The 16,990-nt window shown below is 42.4% G+C and overlaps 1 protein-coding gene across 4 annotated transcripts in view; it reads left to right on the forward strand.

The window, feature by feature from the left end:
- The window catches only part of SHC3 (SHC adaptor protein 3), a 91,913-nt gene that overhangs the window by 48,054 nt on the left and 26,869 nt on the right, over positions 1–16,990 (forward strand). For all 4 annotated transcript variants that reach the window (XM_048850313.2, XM_048850312.2, XM_048850314.2 and 1 more), the window contains 4 exons: positions 5,872–5,935; positions 8,222–8,341; positions 10,840–10,893; positions 15,309–15,360. In XM_048850313.2, the coding sequence (XP_048706270.1) occupies positions 5,872–5,935; positions 8,222–8,341; positions 10,840–10,893; positions 15,309–15,360 (290 nt within the window). The remainder of the gene's footprint in view (positions 1–5,871; positions 5,936–8,221; positions 8,342–10,839; positions 10,894–15,308; positions 15,361–16,990) is intronic.

The raw sequence follows: 16,990 nt of genomic DNA on the forward strand, positions 1-16,990 counted from the left end.
CATTTTTCTCCTTGGCAGGTGGTAGCTATATAACATGTTTGTTAAAAAGATTGGCAAAGATAGTGTTCAGAAATAAATAGGGGCAGACTGCACAGTTTGTCCAGAAATGTGCAGTTCTTTTTCTAAGTAAATTCATTGAATGTTTGTTGCATACAGTAGTTTCTTTGTTTCCTTTTTTAGTCTGTGGAGCCGCAGGTGTGAGATTCAGGCTGGCAAAGATACAGATGGAAGTGTGGGGTAACATGGATAGACAAGAGGAAAAACAGCAAGTTTTATGGCTGTGGCATGCAAGTCTTTTGTGTGCAAATTGGTCAAGGTTTCTAGTCTCAAAATTGACCTACCAGGTTTTTTTTAATTCAATTGAAAAGTCAATGCAACTTTTCCATGTCTGTCTTTTTCTACAAAACAATAGCTTCAGTACTCTTTTCATAAAAAGTAATAAATTTACATGAATTAAATTTTTAAAAATCCAAAACAAAACAAGCAAGGGTACATTCATGTGATTGTGAAAACAATGTTTATTAAAGAAACAGATTTCAGCTTCCTTAGGGCTAGAAGTGCTCACAAAGTATGATGGTTTAAAGTTATGAAAAACAGGACTATGGCCTTTTACATGGAACATGAAGCCAATATGAAAGGCATGCTTTTCTTTTTCACAATAATGTCAGATCATCATGGAGCACTGTAGGTAAGACTGGAGAAATTCAGTATTGCGTATAGACAACATTTCACTCAGTACACTTGCCATCTAAAATCTATACTGAAAGCGTAGAGTGTGTGTTGTGCTGAGAAAATGACTTCAGATATGACCATCTGCAAAGCAGAAAATATTTAGGGCCAGATTTGGAACTCAGTATGTGGTCCTTAATTGCAAGTCTGCACAGAAACAAATTTTACAAGATATCAAGATAGTACTGCACTATGTGGTACATACCTGAGATCAGTGCCTAGTTACCATAAGGGCATGGGGTGCAGAAAGATTTAAACATATTATTGAAAACCACTTTTCCACATCAAGCAAGAAATTACATTTATGTCAAATTTTTCAAAGTCTGTGCAATTGATTAGTCATGCAAATGTGCCATAAACCTCTATTTTCCTGTTCAGATGAGTGTTTGTATGCACAAGTCAGATAAGTGCATGCTCAAACTAGCAGCTGTATGCACAGTTAATCTGGTTTCATGTGTGCCTATACAGGGAATGGTGGGTGCAAAATTGGAGAGGATGATTAATATGAGAATCAAAAGGTGAGTAAGGAACTAGTTAAAGGGGAAACTACAATGAGGCATGCTGAAAAGAGCACTGTCAGGGTGGAAGGAGGTTATTGGTGGAATTCCTCAGGGACTGGTCTTGGGACCAATCTTACTTAATATTTTAATTAATGCCCTTGGCGCAAAAAGTGGAAGTGTGCTAATAAAATCTGTGGATGACACAAAGTTGGGAGGTATTGCCAATATGGAGGAGGACCGGAATATCATACAAGGAATTTTGGCGTAATAAAAATGGGATGGAATTTAATAGTGGAAGATCATGAACTTAGGGACTAACAAGAATGTTTGCTGTAAACTGCAGACTTATCAGTTGGAAGTGACAGAAGAGAAGACCTGGGTGTATTGGTTGATCACAGTATGACCATGAGCCCCCAATGTGATGTAGCTGTGAAAAAAGTCAATACAATCATGCATCAGGTGAGATGTTTCCAGTAGCTAGGAAGTGTTATTACCATTGCACAAGGCACCAGTGAGACCTCATCCAGATGAGGAATACTGTGTGCAATTCTGGTCTCCCATGTTTAAGAAAGACTAATTCAAACTGGAACAGATGCAGAGAAGGGCTACTAGGATGATCAGAGGAATGATCTTATGAGAGGAGACCTAAGGAGCTTGACTTGTTTAGCGTAACAAAATGAAGGCTGAGCGGAGATATAATTTCTCTCTATAAATATATCAGAGGGACAAACACCAGGGAGGGAGAGGAGTTATTTAAGTTAATGGCAACACTGGCACAAAAACAAATGGCTATAAACTGGCCAGCAGTGAGTTTAGGCTTCAAAGTAGGTGAAGGTTTCTAACCATTAGAGGAGAGAAATTCTGGAATACCTTCCCAAGGGGAGAAGTGGGGTCAAAAAACCTAATTTGTTTCAAGACTGAGCTTGATAAGTTTATGGAGTGGATGCTATAATGAGGTTGCAATGGCATATGGCCCATCTGTGACTGCTGTTAGCAAATATCTCCAATGGCTGGAAATGAGACACTAGATGAGAAGGGCTCTGAGTTACTACAGAGAATTATTTCCCAGGTGTCTAGCTGGTGGTTCTCACTCACACGCTCGGAGTCTAACTGATTTGCCATATTTGGGGTCAGGAAGGAATTTTTCTCCAGGTCAGACTGGCAGAGACCTTGGGGCACAGGAGCTTAATTTCTAACCTGCCGGGGGGTGTTCCCCCCCCCCCCCAGCCACAGCCAGGCCCTGCCCTCACTCCACCGCTTCCTCCAATGCCCCACCCCTGACCTGCTTCTTACTGCCTCCCCCCTCTTCCTAGGCCCAAAGTGGGGATGACCAGCCAGCTGTTTTCTTTCCATCTGTTTATCTAATCAAGGGTCTATATGAGCACCTCCGTACGTGAGCGCTTTCATGCCTACTGACCGAGTAAATGCTACACCTTTTTGCAGCAGCTCTAAGGATCGCTGGTGAGCAGCTGACCCCAGACTTCTCTGGGCTATCCTGTCTTGCACAGGAAAAATTGCTTGGAGAACTTCTTCTCTAGCTCCACTATATTCACCAGCATGCTTCAAAGATAAGCTAGTATGACATTCAAGGCTCCTAATATCACCACCAAAACCATTGTTCATTTTAGAGCTGAGGTTGCTCTCCTGTAGTTACTGAAAAACAAGGAACTTGCTAGTTAAAGCAATACTACAGTCCAGACTAGTTTCAAAATGTCTTATCAGCTCAATATCATAACACCCTAATGCACTCTCGTCCTCCTGAGATCCACAGCACACTGTTTTTCATTTCACACACTCAGACACACAACCTGAACTCCAAGCTCAGCAGGGTTAAGGTGTTTTATGAACAAATGTACCTGCAGTTGGAAGTCTGCAGTGTGTTATTACTGCCTAAGCTGATATGAATTCTGGCTCCCCATCTGTCCTCCATCCCCCTTTCCAGATCCACTTCCCAGCTAAAGTGTGCAGTGTTTCGACTGGCTGGCTATTCCAACAGGAGGCTGGTGATACGACCAGCCAATCCTTCAAGCTAGGTTTCTTCCTCTCATTCCAGTACATTCGCTTCCCCAACCTCAGACCTGATAAGGGTAGCCAGCAGGAGTCCCAATCTGATGGATTGACTGAGTTCCCTCAGTGTAGGGCTCCTCTCTTGACATTCAGTTGCCTGTTGGCAGAGAGGCCAGGCAACCAAAGAAGTACCTACCCTAGCTCAGCATCCAAGATGGAGATGTCTCCAATGCAAAGATGCAATCTATGCTTGGCAGGAAATTTGCCTGCAAACTCTCCCTGCCCCTCCATGCCTTCTGTTGCTGATAGTTGCTGGGAGATTGTAGGAGCAGGCAGGGAGAGGTGCAGGGAAATGTACCTGATAAGCGCAGGTTGTATCTCTGCAGTCAGAGTGGATGAGTAGCTGAAGAACGGCCCAGACCAGCTCTGAAGCACACTGGGAAGGGATAGGGAGTAAGTCTGGGGAGCCAGCCATGGGCTGGGAAGAAGGTCTCCCAGCTGCTGCCCAGTTCTCCTCACTGTTTTTGCAAGACCCAGGGCTTGCTGGGAGCCTGTCTGAGAAGCCAGAGGTGCTCATGGCTGGGCAGCATGGCTAAGGAGGCAGCACTGGATCATAGACATATGTGTTGGCTTTTCCTAGGGTTAATGAAAACAGTTCTTACGAGCAAGGGGAATATTTGCCAGCTGGCCTGATTGTTAACTGCTGTATCTGGGAGTGTTAGTAACAATTTTATGGAAAACACATTGCAGAAAATTCATTGGGCTTCTGAACTGAGGTAGATTTGGAGACTAAATTCAATCACTGGACAGTGAAATGGAGGGATTTAGTCTTGCTTTAAGGGCCTGATCCAAAATCTGTTGAAGTTAATGGGAGTCTTTCCACTGACTTCAGGTGCGTTGGTTTGGGCCCTAGGTCAGAAGTGCCACACAATCTGAACCGGGGGCATGTGCAAGAGGGGCAAGCAGGGGCACGACTCCCAAGTCAACAAAACCGAGGCACAGAACTCCATGGCAGGGAGAGTGAGCTCCTCCTGCCCCAGGCCGCGTGGGAGGTCTGGCTCCCACGGGGGAGGAGGGGGGAGCCAGCTCCTCCAGCCACCAGGGGAGAGCGAGCGCCACAGGCCCCAGGGTTATGGGGTGGAGGGGAGCCAGCACCGCAGGCCACGGGGGGCACAGAAAGTGCCCCTCCAAAAGTGGCCAAATTTTTATTTCTGTACATGCCCCAATCTTAACTATGGAGTCACTACTGATTCCTCCATAATAAATCAATAACTTTGTTCGTTAGGCCATTGTCCGTGTGTGCACTTGCACATACGTGTGCACCCCCTCCCATATGCACACTGGTCACATACCTTCACATAGACTATGGGTTGAAACAGTAACACGGATACTGTGTCAGAGTAGAATTAAAGTAATATTTTGGTTTTTAATGGTGCTTTAGGTTGGCTTTGCGACTTTGGTCATTTCTGGCTGTGTGGGCTTTTGAGTTTGCGGTGGGTTCCCTCCAGTTTTGTTATTTTTAAAAATATTTGGTTGTACAAAAGTAATTTGTCCACTTGGAAGCATACATAGACTATTCTGTTCAAGGCTAGATCCATTACAGCATTGATATTAACAGGACTAAGAAGGACGGTGTGCATGCACGTTTATGGATTTTCAAGAATTAACAATTTGGTTGTTGCATTTGACCTATTGTTTAAAACCTAAAGGGCTTAAAGACATTCACCTGTCGCTGCATGTTCAGCAAAATTTCATTTTGAAATGCAATCCTATTCTTCATTCAAATTCCTCCTGAGTGTATGTTTCTTTCACTTAGCCTGTCAGCATTAATTTACCAATGACACAAGTGTGATTAGAAAACAAAAACATAATGTTTGTGGTATAAAGATATTTGTAGTGATGAGGTCAGGCCACAAGTTATGTGGGTCATAATGAACAAATACCAGTAAAATCCTTACACCACAACACACGTCATATATCTTCTTTACAACATACATTTTACATCAAAATGATCGCAGAAATATTTTAGAGAGTTCTGATACTATGTGAAACCAGGCTGGCTTGGCTCTGCACAAGCCTCAGAGGGGGAGGAAAATAATCATCTCTATGTTCTAAATTTAGGAAAAAACCCCCCAAAATAAATACATATGCTAAAAATGGTCTCAAATGGTGTTTTATAATTAAGAGCTGCATTGTTTTAAGACCTGATATCTCACTAGGATAAAAAAAAAGAGAATTGTGCAGCACATACCAGCTCTCCAATGGTATAAAGAACCAATTTTTATCCTTAATGGTTCTCAAGTTATTGCACCTTGAACCAAAACTGAGTGTTGTACTTCAGAGCAGAGTAGTCTAAATTTGGAGAAAATTCCACATTTGGGAAGGAAGGTAGAAGGGAAATGTTTTTGGCTGGCTGTATTTTTTTTAAAAATGGAGTCTGTTTTAAAGCTGATCAGAGACGATATCTTTACAGGTGAGAAAAGAACTAATTGACTCACTAGTTATCAGGTCTTCACTTGTGACTGAATGCCATAAAGAACTAAGTTGTCAAATATTCCCCTTCAGTGCAATTTGAACATATAATGAAGAAACCAGCACATCCATTTGCTCTAAAGCTTATTTTCTGTCTCCACAGGGAAGCAATCAGCCGTGTTTGTGAAGCAGTACCTGGAGCCAAAGCAGCCTTCAAAAAAAGAAAGGTATTTTTCTTTCTTTCTTGTCAGAGACCCATATTTCCTTAGGTCAGCATAGTGGAAACCAGACACAGTGGGCAGGTGTGTTTTAAGCCAGCCTGAGAACTGCAGGTGCAGAATCTTCCAAAGTCTTGTCTGTGTGCAGCCACTGTTGATTGCACTTACTGCCTTTCCAGTCAGCATCGTTCATAGGAGTTCAAAGTAAGGGAGTGTAAAGATACTCCTTCCTCCCCTACATGGGATATCCACATCATGGCGAGTAGCATAGCTGGGTAGGGAAGTGGCTGGGGAGTGGGTGAAGTCTTGGCTCTGCCCCCACGTTACTGGCCACAGTAAAGGGGGAAGTACATTGTGCGAGGTTTCCAGCTACACAAACTGTTGCCCTCCTGGAGCAAGGAGACTGTGACTCTGAGTGCCAGTACGATCCCGGCTCTACCTCTGGAGCAGCACAACTATGAACTGCCCCAACTCAGGCTTGTGGTAAAGCCAAGTTTAGCTCTTAGGAAGTCTAGTTTGCAGTGACATGAGCTTGTATCTAAAATGGATAGCTGTTGTACTACCAACAGAAATAGAATGTATGAGGGAGGGTTCAGAACAAGAACCCACACACCGTCTTTGCTGAATGTAGCTTTTTCTTTTAGCTGAGAGCCATGTAATACATATTTAGCTCTCATGGTCACAAGGGGGTACTGTATTTAACTCCCAGTGAGACATATGCAAACACTCAAACAACAAATACCACAGTGACAGTGGAATCTGCTTCAGAACAGATTTGTTTTTTCAAAGAATTTCTTCCATATTCAGCCTTTTTAATGGGGGCTTTTAATCAGGAAGTAAAAGAAAGGCAAATGTCTTTTTTTCTTGAAAAACAAAATGCCACAAAATAACACTGGGAAAATGGATGAAAGGAAGTTCCTAGTGCCAAAGAGCCATCTTGCTGAATCAGGGTGTCTAAGAACAGTGTCTCTTGTTTAAATATTAGAATCCGAATACTCAGGTACATCAGTCTTGAAAAATTGGACAGAGATTTGGTTGTGGAAAGCAAAATATATCAACGAGTGTAAATTGTCCCACAGTAATTGAGAATTTAGGGTAGGTTGTCCATTTAGAAAATACAATCCATGAGGAAAGTATTTGTTACTTTACTGACTGTGCTTCTCATCTGCACTCCGGCTTATCCCTCCTGGTATTGTCGATGTCCGGTGATGTTCTATTTAGATGTCCCTCCACCACCTGATGGCGTCCAACACCATTAGTTGCCGCCTCAGCCGAGCGTAGCGTTGACTGATTTTGCATTTTCTCAGCACTCGCTCATACTACTTTTAAAATAAACCAACCCTTTGGGAAGGGAAATGGTGCTGGTAAATCTTAACAACAGCAACAAAAAACACATGAACTTTTGCAGGTCTGTGCTCCACCCTGTCTTCATGGTGACTCTAATATTTTTGTCAGTTTCCTCTCATGTATCTTAATTTACATGGCTAGGGCAAATTCTCGTCTCTAGTCTGTAATATGGATTTATTACATATTAATAAAAAAATTCTCCTATGTGAAGTACACTGGCTTAGTGTATGCAGTTATATCTCCTTCTATCGCTAATGAGAATAAGACTCTGCTTCTTACTTATAGATAACAAAGTTATTCCTTCATCTCAAGTAGTAAGAATATGTGCTTTTGGTGTTGCAAGTCCAGGGTTTGATCCCCACTGACTATTGTACAGTAATAACGTTTTGTAACCTATGGTTTGTTGCTATATTCCACACTTTAGCTTTAACCATTTTGTTAATCATGTTATGAGGAATGACCTACAGAGAAAAGTAGCTGCCCAAATGAAGTGATCACTAGTGTAGAGCAAAAGTTGTCATTCTTGAATAGCAGCCCTTAAGATGTCAGCTGAGCCTGCATGAAGTGTGTCATGTACCCCTTGTACAGGGGAGGTTGGAGGGCTGCTATTAGCAAGTCGGGCTCCTCTACTGGATATAGACTGGCTACAGAGCTTCCTTCTCAGAGGTACACCAGATATGAACCTTCCATAAAGATCCTTTAATGAACTGCCAGGAGTGGCTGAGGTTAGCTTAAATGGGATTTGTTACACACAGTGTCCCCATGTGGCTGAACAGTATAATACAGCAGCAAAGAGTCCTGTGGCACCTTATAGACTAACAGACGTATTGGAGCATAAGCTTTCGTATTGGAGCATAAGTGGGTGAATACCCACTTCGTCAGATGCATGCATGCATAACAGTGAGTTGTTATTGCAAATCAACTAAAATGCATTCCATTACTTCACAGCCACCAAGCAAAGTTCTCTCTAGCATCTTGGGAAAGAGCAATCTTCAGTTTGCAGGAATGAACATAACTCTGAATATATCCACCACCAGCTTAAATCTAATGACTCCTGATTCAAAGCAGGTTTGTGTATAAAAATCCCTAATAAGTCCATGGATGAAGAGTATACCATGTAAGGTTTGCTACTTGATAAAATGCTCCTGTGCTTAAAGTATTATTTCTTTATCAAATAAAAAAGAAATGAAAATATGAAGTGCAATAGATTAATTAGTTTGTTTACACATTTAACATAGATTGGTGAAAATAGTGTTCTCACAGTAATTCTGTCATTACCTCTCAAAAGGTTCACTTTACAATGTGAAATGGCCTTTTCTGGCAGAAAAAGGTCCAGTTCCAAACTCTGGCTGTGTTTGGTTCTGACCCATCTACAGAGATGAATGCCTATTCCCAGTGGTTTTTCTTTCTTTTTCTTATATTGTTTAGAGGGCATTCTATTCATAAGGTGATGTTAAAAATCCTGCTTTGGGGGTTTTGCACTTCAGTGAAATGTCTGCCTTTCAGAAGAAGGAAGCCTTGTCAACCAATCACTTTATTCTTCTCCTTTGCGCTGAAGGTATATACTGACTTTGGGGAATCACTGCAGTGGGTTGTGAATGATGTATGAGATGAGAAAAAATCTTGCTTGCTATGCATATAGAGAAAGCTGATAGTGTTGCATAATCACTGCTGTGCTGTTTGCTGTGAGCTACGTACCTAGATGTGCCTAGATACAGCGAGGGGAAAAAACTTGCTGTGCCACAAGATAAAAAATAAACTAGAAACACACACACCTGAAAGGTTTCTTACTTATTTGTCTGTTCCCCACCCTCTTCATATAAGATGCTGTCGTCTTCTACAGTACTAACTCAAGCACTGTAATAGCAGCACTATGGCATGCTGTAGTGTTTTGGACCATTATTAAAGAATCTGACAGTACTTTTTATAAGGGCATTTGTCCCAGCTTTCACTACTGGCACAGGGAGCCTTCCCTTAGTATGACCCATCTGCAAAACATACAAAAAACTGAAGGCATTTTAAAAGTAAGAAGTCATTTTAAATAAAGGGCCAGAGCCTCAGCTCTGGGTAAAGCAGCAGAGATTGGGGGATGTCAATGGAGCTCTGCTGATTCACATCAGCCCCAAACGTTTTGGCTTCTCTCCACAATATAGTCTCGTTAACTGGAACTAGAAGAGATGGCTGATATCATATGTATCTATATTCATTACACTGGCTATGATGATGGAGGGCTGTGAAACGAAGGGGTCTTTGACAAACCAGCACTCCGGTGGAGGTCTCCTTCATTTCTGGTTTATACTAGGAGTGTTGGATTACCCCAGAGTGCATTCCTGGAACAGATAAAAATGTGGTCTGCTTTCTGTGGCATACCTTTCAGAATACTGAAAACAAGGCTGGCCAAATGGCTTTGTGATTAGTTCTTTATGGTGCTATCCAAGAAAGACAGTCTTAATTCTTGTTCCTCATCTCTTGTTCCTGGATCAGCTTTGGACTGGAAACCATGGAAAAACAGCATTCTTAGTTTGGAGTAGGAAGGTAAGGGACCAATTGAGTTGCTCCATTGAGTTGACTATGTTAGTTAAGAGTGACACTGAGACATGGAGTGAATTACTGTTCAGTCCTCCTGGTACAAAGACCACCATGATGCAGGTCTTTGAGTGGTAGTGGGGAGAGAAACCCTCCTTTGGGGATAAAGAGGAATCCAATCCTCCTTTGAGAATAAAAAAAATTAAAGATCTATTTAAAGGTTACAGTTGGGTGAGCAGCAGGGGCTAAAAGTATTATTAAGGCAGCATGCCTGCGATGGAGGAAACACTTCATCTTATTCTCTAGTGACCCTTTCTAACTCAATGAAGGAACTCCAAGAGACACTCACATTCAGCCTCAAGAGGACAGGTACAGGTCTTTCAGGTGCAAGGGAAAAAGAGGAAAGGAAAATGAGTTGGCTCAGGGAATGCTTCTCTCTATGACTCCAACTCTCTTTCCACTGCTCTGACAGTTAACTCCATTGAGCTAGAGAGTCTATCTGGTGTCCACACTGTTCAAATCCACAGGAGGTTATGGAAGCCCCTAACATTTGCCTTTTATAGCCATGCAGGCTGTGGCAGCTATGTATTTTGGGTGAAGTGTACCTTTTTGCTATATTCATCACCACAGGTGACAAAAACTCACTTCAACAGATTAAAGTTTCTCCAAAATATCTTTAGGAAATTATATTTTCAGATAAGATACTGTATGGCAGGGCTATATAATTTACTTGAATGCTGGGCACATTTTTATGTTCATTCATTGCTATTCTAAAATGTCATTGTCCTTCAACTTAAGGAAAACCTGAATTAGGGATATCCAATATTCTTGAGCTTGTTTACATCAGCAGCATATTCTCTGTGACTAACTCCTCATAGACGAAAGGCAAGAATTAATTCTGATCTTGTTTTCGGCTTTTACTTCACTCTCACAAAAAAAAAAAAAAAGAAAGAAAACCAAAGGGGGTAATCTGCAAAAGAGAATACTGGCTCATACTTTTGGTCTGACTCATACTTTTGTTTTTTTTCTGATCCAAACAGATAATAGCAAATCATCATATGCAGTCTATTTCCTTTGCCTCTGGAGGTGATCCGGTAAGCATTTCTTTAGTCATTTTCTTCCATACATATTGCTATAGGAGGACCTTATACCAGGATTTATCTCATGTCTTACTCAAAGGAAAATATAAGCATGATAGCTTCTGTTTCTTATTTCATAAGCTCTTCTTGACCGTTGCCATCAAGCTCTTTTTGAGGGAAACCACTGACAGGCAGTCACAAATCCTCCTCTGTGAATGAGTGTCAGGAAAAGTGTCAAAGGGCCTGGAGCATTTCATATAAATCTTATAAATCCTGTAAGTAGGGCCCCGTGGTTTTCAAAGGAAGTGCAGTATTTTCATATGGATATCCTTTCACTTTTCATCTGGATTGTTATCCATTTTGCCCTTCCTGCAGAAAAGGACTGAGGATGCGGCTGTCTTTCTAGCATGGTAGCCCCAGGTAATTTTTCTTTCCTTTCTTTTCCCGCAACTCTATCTTATGAAAATGGAGAGCCAAATACTGCCCTCAGATATGTCCATTCCACTCATATGTTTGAGGAGAGGATGTGGCTTTTAGGAGAAGCCCAGTTCTGCATTTTTATACTTGCCATGTTTAGTTTTGCTCTCAGGTGCCTCTGTGCAACTCACATTCAATTCATGCATATCAGAGGGCAGATCTGGGGTTTTTTACTTATCTACATATTTGTTTCAGCTGTCCTCCCAATTTCATACTAAATACGCTTCAGAATATGTCCTATACATGAAGAATTGAAAGAATCTCAAAATAGTAAAAGTCCTTCCTGAGTCTTGAAAGCCTTTACTCTAGATTGATCAACCCAGTCCCTGTAGCCAGGGATAGGTCCACTTACATGGCACATATGGCCCTCTCTACGAACTAACTCTCCCACCTCAACTGCAAGATGAGTTAACTGCACCAGCTCTTCAGGGCAAAATATCCTTGACATGTTTGCAATCTAACTGTTATCCATATGCTAAATGGGTCAAATTCATCCATGATGTAACTCTGCTAAACTCAATGGGGATACAGCAGGGATGTATTTGGGCCATTGTAAAATAGTAATTCTGGGAGTAAAAAATTGATCAACAGCACTTCTGAAATACCACAGATTGCAACAGATGCTGGAAATGAACAATTCTTGCAGCGGGCAGAGGACTGAGTACAGTTGCCTGCCTCCATAAGAAAGTTCTTTGCCACTCCATCTGCCATCCCACATGCTAAGTCCTAGAAACACCACCACCCATTGGCGAGTGATTTACCAGGTGACAGCATTACCACCAGCAGCAGTAAGAGATTTGAATTGAAATAAATAAGGTCTATCAAATGTTTTAGTGAGATGAAAGTCATGCCACTGAGTCACTGAGAAATCAAATCTTACCAAGTACAGGAGCCAACAAGAGCTGGTGAAACTGTAAAGTAGCACAACAAGACCACTATATGATGATCTCATCCTGGGGGTGGAGAGGAGGGTAGGTGTGAGCATCCTTTGACATTCAGCAGGTTTGTCACAGTAGACACCTCGTTGGGAGAACTTTAAATAAAAGAAAGAGCTTGCTCATGTGGTTCCTGTCTCTCAGAACTAAACTTAATTACTGCTTGATACACCAAACGTACCAAACCAGCCTAGCATATATCGCAACATAAATGTGTTTTCTTTCCTCTTCAGGGATGAAATCCATCACCACCCGCACCAGTCATTCCCCATACATCAGGTCACTGGGAGTATTAGATATGCATGAACAGAGAGACAGGGCTATTCTGTTCTGTTCTATACACCTTCTTTTACTACCTTCATCACCGTGGTATCTGAGTGCACTCCAGTAGTGCATTAAGTGATGTGAGTGTCACAGTTTAGGGCAATTGCACCGGTATTCCCCCATGGTGGCCCCTTGAGGGCACTCACTCTAAACTCTCAGCTCCTCAGCCATCACCTCTCTTGGGAAGAGACCCACATCTCTCTCCCTCCTGACAGTGATTATTGCTGGCTGCACAGTTCCCTGCCTACACTGTGATATTTCTAAGCAAGCACATTTATTCTTAAGGTGGAAGCATTACAGAGAAAACTTTAAAATAACAAAAGAACCTACACACATTCTAATAAGTTTGCCAGAGATCACCCCTCCTAACTCCTCATGGCTCTGTTAAGAGTCAGTGCTTCAAACCCCACAATGGAGCTTTTCTGTGGTCACAAATTCATAACAGCCTTAGCTCAGAACTACCACCTCCACAAGCAGGTTAGTCTTTCCTGTATGCAGCTTGGGCCTTTGATCTTGAGACTCCAAGAACAGGTAATCTGCAGATAATGGCCCCTCTCCTCAGGGTGGAACTTCAAAAGACTGGTTTTTTGTATAACTGGAGGTGGGGAATTTGCATTCATCTCCCCTTAGAGATTCCACAGGTAAATCACTTGACAATGTTTGTCCCCAAAAGCCCATTCTTACACATTGTTCAGCAGAGTTCTTTGAAGTTCATAACACTTCCCAAGGTTCACATCATATCTCCCCCCTAGAGCGGTTACATACAATCCCGGCCCACGGTAATACATAACGTTTGCATTTAATACAGTGGACTCAAAAGACGCTTAAACTTAATCCATTAAGGTTTTTTTCAAGGATATTGTAGGAAATTGCCATATCTGTCACTGTGACTAACATCTGCCACAAGTGGTTTGTTCTTGCTCTCATCCTCTCCCCAGGAGAAGAACTGTGTATGCAATATAATGTTTTGTTTTGGTAGGCGAAGTTGAAGAAGTGTGACTTGCATTTGGAGTGGAAGGTGTTGAAGTCTGTGAGATCTTTACTTCTGTGGGATTTTGTTCCACAGTCTCAGACTGGCCCTCAAGAAGGCTCTGTCTCCCATACAGACAACCTTCACTCTTGTGGTGGGAAGTTCCATTGTTCCTGAGGACTGGAGTTGTCAACTATGGTCTTCATGCCAGAGCTTCAGGCATGGGTGGTGGGTGAACATGCTGTTGGGGGAGGCTAGCCTCCAGCCCCTCCCCCTCCCTTTTTGCTCCCTCTCCCCCACCGGAGCCAGGAGCACCCCCTCTGTGGTTGACAACCCCTCGTGCTCTGCCAGCCCCAGCATGCTGGGTGGACAGGCGGTGCAGATGGAGAGTCCACAGACCCAGCGCACCAGGCGGCCAGACTGCGTGGTCAGAGTGCCCTCAGCCCCGGAGTGTCCCCGGCCCCAGCTCCAGCACTGGACAGGTGGGCGGCAAGGCCAGAGCAGCCCCAGCACACCCGGCATGTGAGCAGCAGAGCCGGAGCGCCCCTAGCCCCAGTGCCCCCAGCTCCGGGCCTTGTGCACACCGGCCCCAGCCTCTCAGCCACAAAAGAGTGGGAAGGGAACTGGAAGCAGGCAGGAGGGAGCTTCAGGGTGGAGCGTGGGTGGGGCCACACAAGGCTGTTTGGGGAGGCACAACCTTCCCCTGTCTACGTTACTTGCTGCCCATGGCTTCAGGCAATCTTTTAGATATGCTGGGCCCAAGCCATTGAGTATCTTGGACAAGACCCTGATTCTTTTGTCAATCTGGGCCTCATCCAAAGCCCACTGATGTCAATGTAAGTTTTTTAATTGATTTCAAAGGGCTTTGGAAGAGGTCCTTGCACTAGTGTAAATTAAGGGCAATGGTTTGGAAGTCAGTGGAGTCACACTAGTGTGAAACCAGAGTGAGATCAGAACCAATCCTGTAAATGTTTTTGCAATAAAACAACAGTTGCTTTTGCACATGCTTGTCAGGTGTCTGAGTGGCAGGTGTTCAAACAGGATATTAATACGGTGCTCAACAGGGCATAGGTAGGCTCTGTCCATGTTAAAATTGAACAGATGCCAGCATTAGCTATGCTTAAGGGCAAGATGGAAGAGCTTTTTAAAAAGGAATTTGCTTACCTGGCCAGCATTCCCTAGCCTTATTTATCAGTTAAAGGTAGTCACAAAACATAAAAATGTAGCCTGGAAGACATGTGAAATAAAAATTTATTTTTCCTTATTCCCGTTTTATTTGCATACTTGTGTTAGGTTTGCCTGAGAGTTAGTCTGTAGCATGGTTTTATGTCATGGGTAAACTCTCATATAAGAAAGGACTGCAAAAACTGTCCACACTGGTCAGGAAAACCATGCTGGAAGCCTGCTACAGACTAGCATGCTTAAACATGGATATTGATGGCATCGTGTTAACTATATTGTGAACATGGTCTTCGGCGTGATTCCATACAGACGATGTACTCAGTCATATTGCTGTGTGTAAAATGGTGGGTTAGCTATCTGTCCGACCCTCACCACCAGGCTATCACTTCATGGGAAATACTTATGTGATATGCTCTGCTTTTTTGTTACAGCGTAAGAGCAAATTCATATATTCATTCATAATGAATATATGAATTTGCTTTTGCACTGTAACAAAAGAGCAGAGCATATCATATATATATATATGTCTCCATCTTTTACAGGATACAACAGACTATGTTGCATATGTAGCTAAGGACCCTGTTAATCGCAGAGGTAAGGTATTTTTTATATTTGGTGCCTTCCATTTAAAAATATAAATTCATGTTTTCATTTTATTGGATTTTTCCAGAAAAAGTAAATGCAACACAAAAAAAGTTGACATTAGGGATGATCACTGGAACAATCAGCACAGCAATAATCAGCAGCCACACATGTTACTCCAGCAGATTTTTTGCCATGATTAATATATTTCAAATCATGTGGATGCTCCTCATGCCTGGACTGGACCTTCCTAGCGTCTTTGCTGAATGTTGTGAGGAAGGAGATCATAACCCTCTTTGTCTCTGATCTTGTATTCAAGCTGTTACCTAGTTCTCCTTCTACTTTCCCTGAGATCAGACATTGGTTTCTCTCTAAGGCACCTGTTAGTGAGTGCCTCCAACAATCAGGATTTATGATCCAGTTATGATTCTCATACATAAAAGCAAATTATAGAAAGAGAGCGAAGAAATCATAATCTAGAAGGATAGGTACAAAAGGCTCCCATCTGCTTGTATTACAGAAAGCTTTGTGAGGTCTTAAGTTTAAGTTACAAAATATTATATAATATATTAATAATACATAGATTCTCAGGTAGTTTAAGGCCAGAAGGACCATTAGATCATCTAATCTGTCTTCCTGCATATCACAGGTGACTAAACTTCACTCAGTTACCCCTGTGTAAGTCCAGTAACTTGTGCTTGGCTATAGAATATCTTTCAGAAAAGCATCCAGCCTAGATTTGAAGACATCAGGAGATGGAGAATCCTCTACTTTCCAAGTTCCCAGGGTAGTTTGATCCAGTTGTTAATCACCCTCATTATTTAAAATATATGCCTAATTTCTAATTTGAATTTCTCTCGCTTCAGTTTCCAGTCATTGGTCCTTGTTCTGCCTTTCTCCACTAGATTAAAGAGCCCTTTACAGCTGGGCATTTTCTCCCCATGAAGGTACTTAATAACTGTAATCAAGTCACCTCTCAATCTTCTTTTTGATAAACTAAACAGACTGAACTCTGTAAGTCTCTCACTTTCAGGCATTTTCTCCAGCTCTCAAATCATTTTGTGGCTCTTTTCTACACTCTCTGCAATTTTTCAATAATCTTTTTAAAATGTAGACATTAGAACTTGACACTGAATTCCAGTATTGGCTTCACCAATACCATGTACAGGTGTAAAACCACCTCCTCGCTACTCCTTCTATTATACATCTGTAATGATGCGGTCTCACCTCAAGAGTGCCCCCTTGTGTCAGGAGGCAATATAGCAGGAGTTTTCATATCCAGCATCCCCTTCAGGCAATCACCACCCAGCTCTCTGGCTGAGAAGCAGCTAGTCCAAACCCATTCTAGGGTAACAAAATATCCAAGCGGAGTCCAAAGTATCCAGCTATCTTCTGGGTCCTGTGCTCCAGTGGTTTCACTGCCTTTCCCCAGCTCTGGTGTCAAGTCCTGTCCTAAGTCTTCCTGAGGCCTCTAGCTTCCAACAGCCTCTGTCAGGTGGAGTGAATGTGCCTAACTGGTCTTTAATCTTTTCTTGCCCGTGATGGGGTTCACCCCCTCACAATATCCAATTGACACACCTTTGCTTTAGGAGCTCATGTTCAGGTGTTTGCCCACTGTGACCCTTAAATCCTTTTTTGAATC

Source organism: Caretta caretta, chromosome 5, assembly GCF_965140235.1.
Source record: "Caretta caretta isolate rCarCar2 chromosome 5, rCarCar1.hap1, whole genome shotgun sequence".
Taxonomy (NCBI): Eukaryota; Metazoa; Chordata; order Testudines; family Cheloniidae; genus Caretta; species Caretta caretta.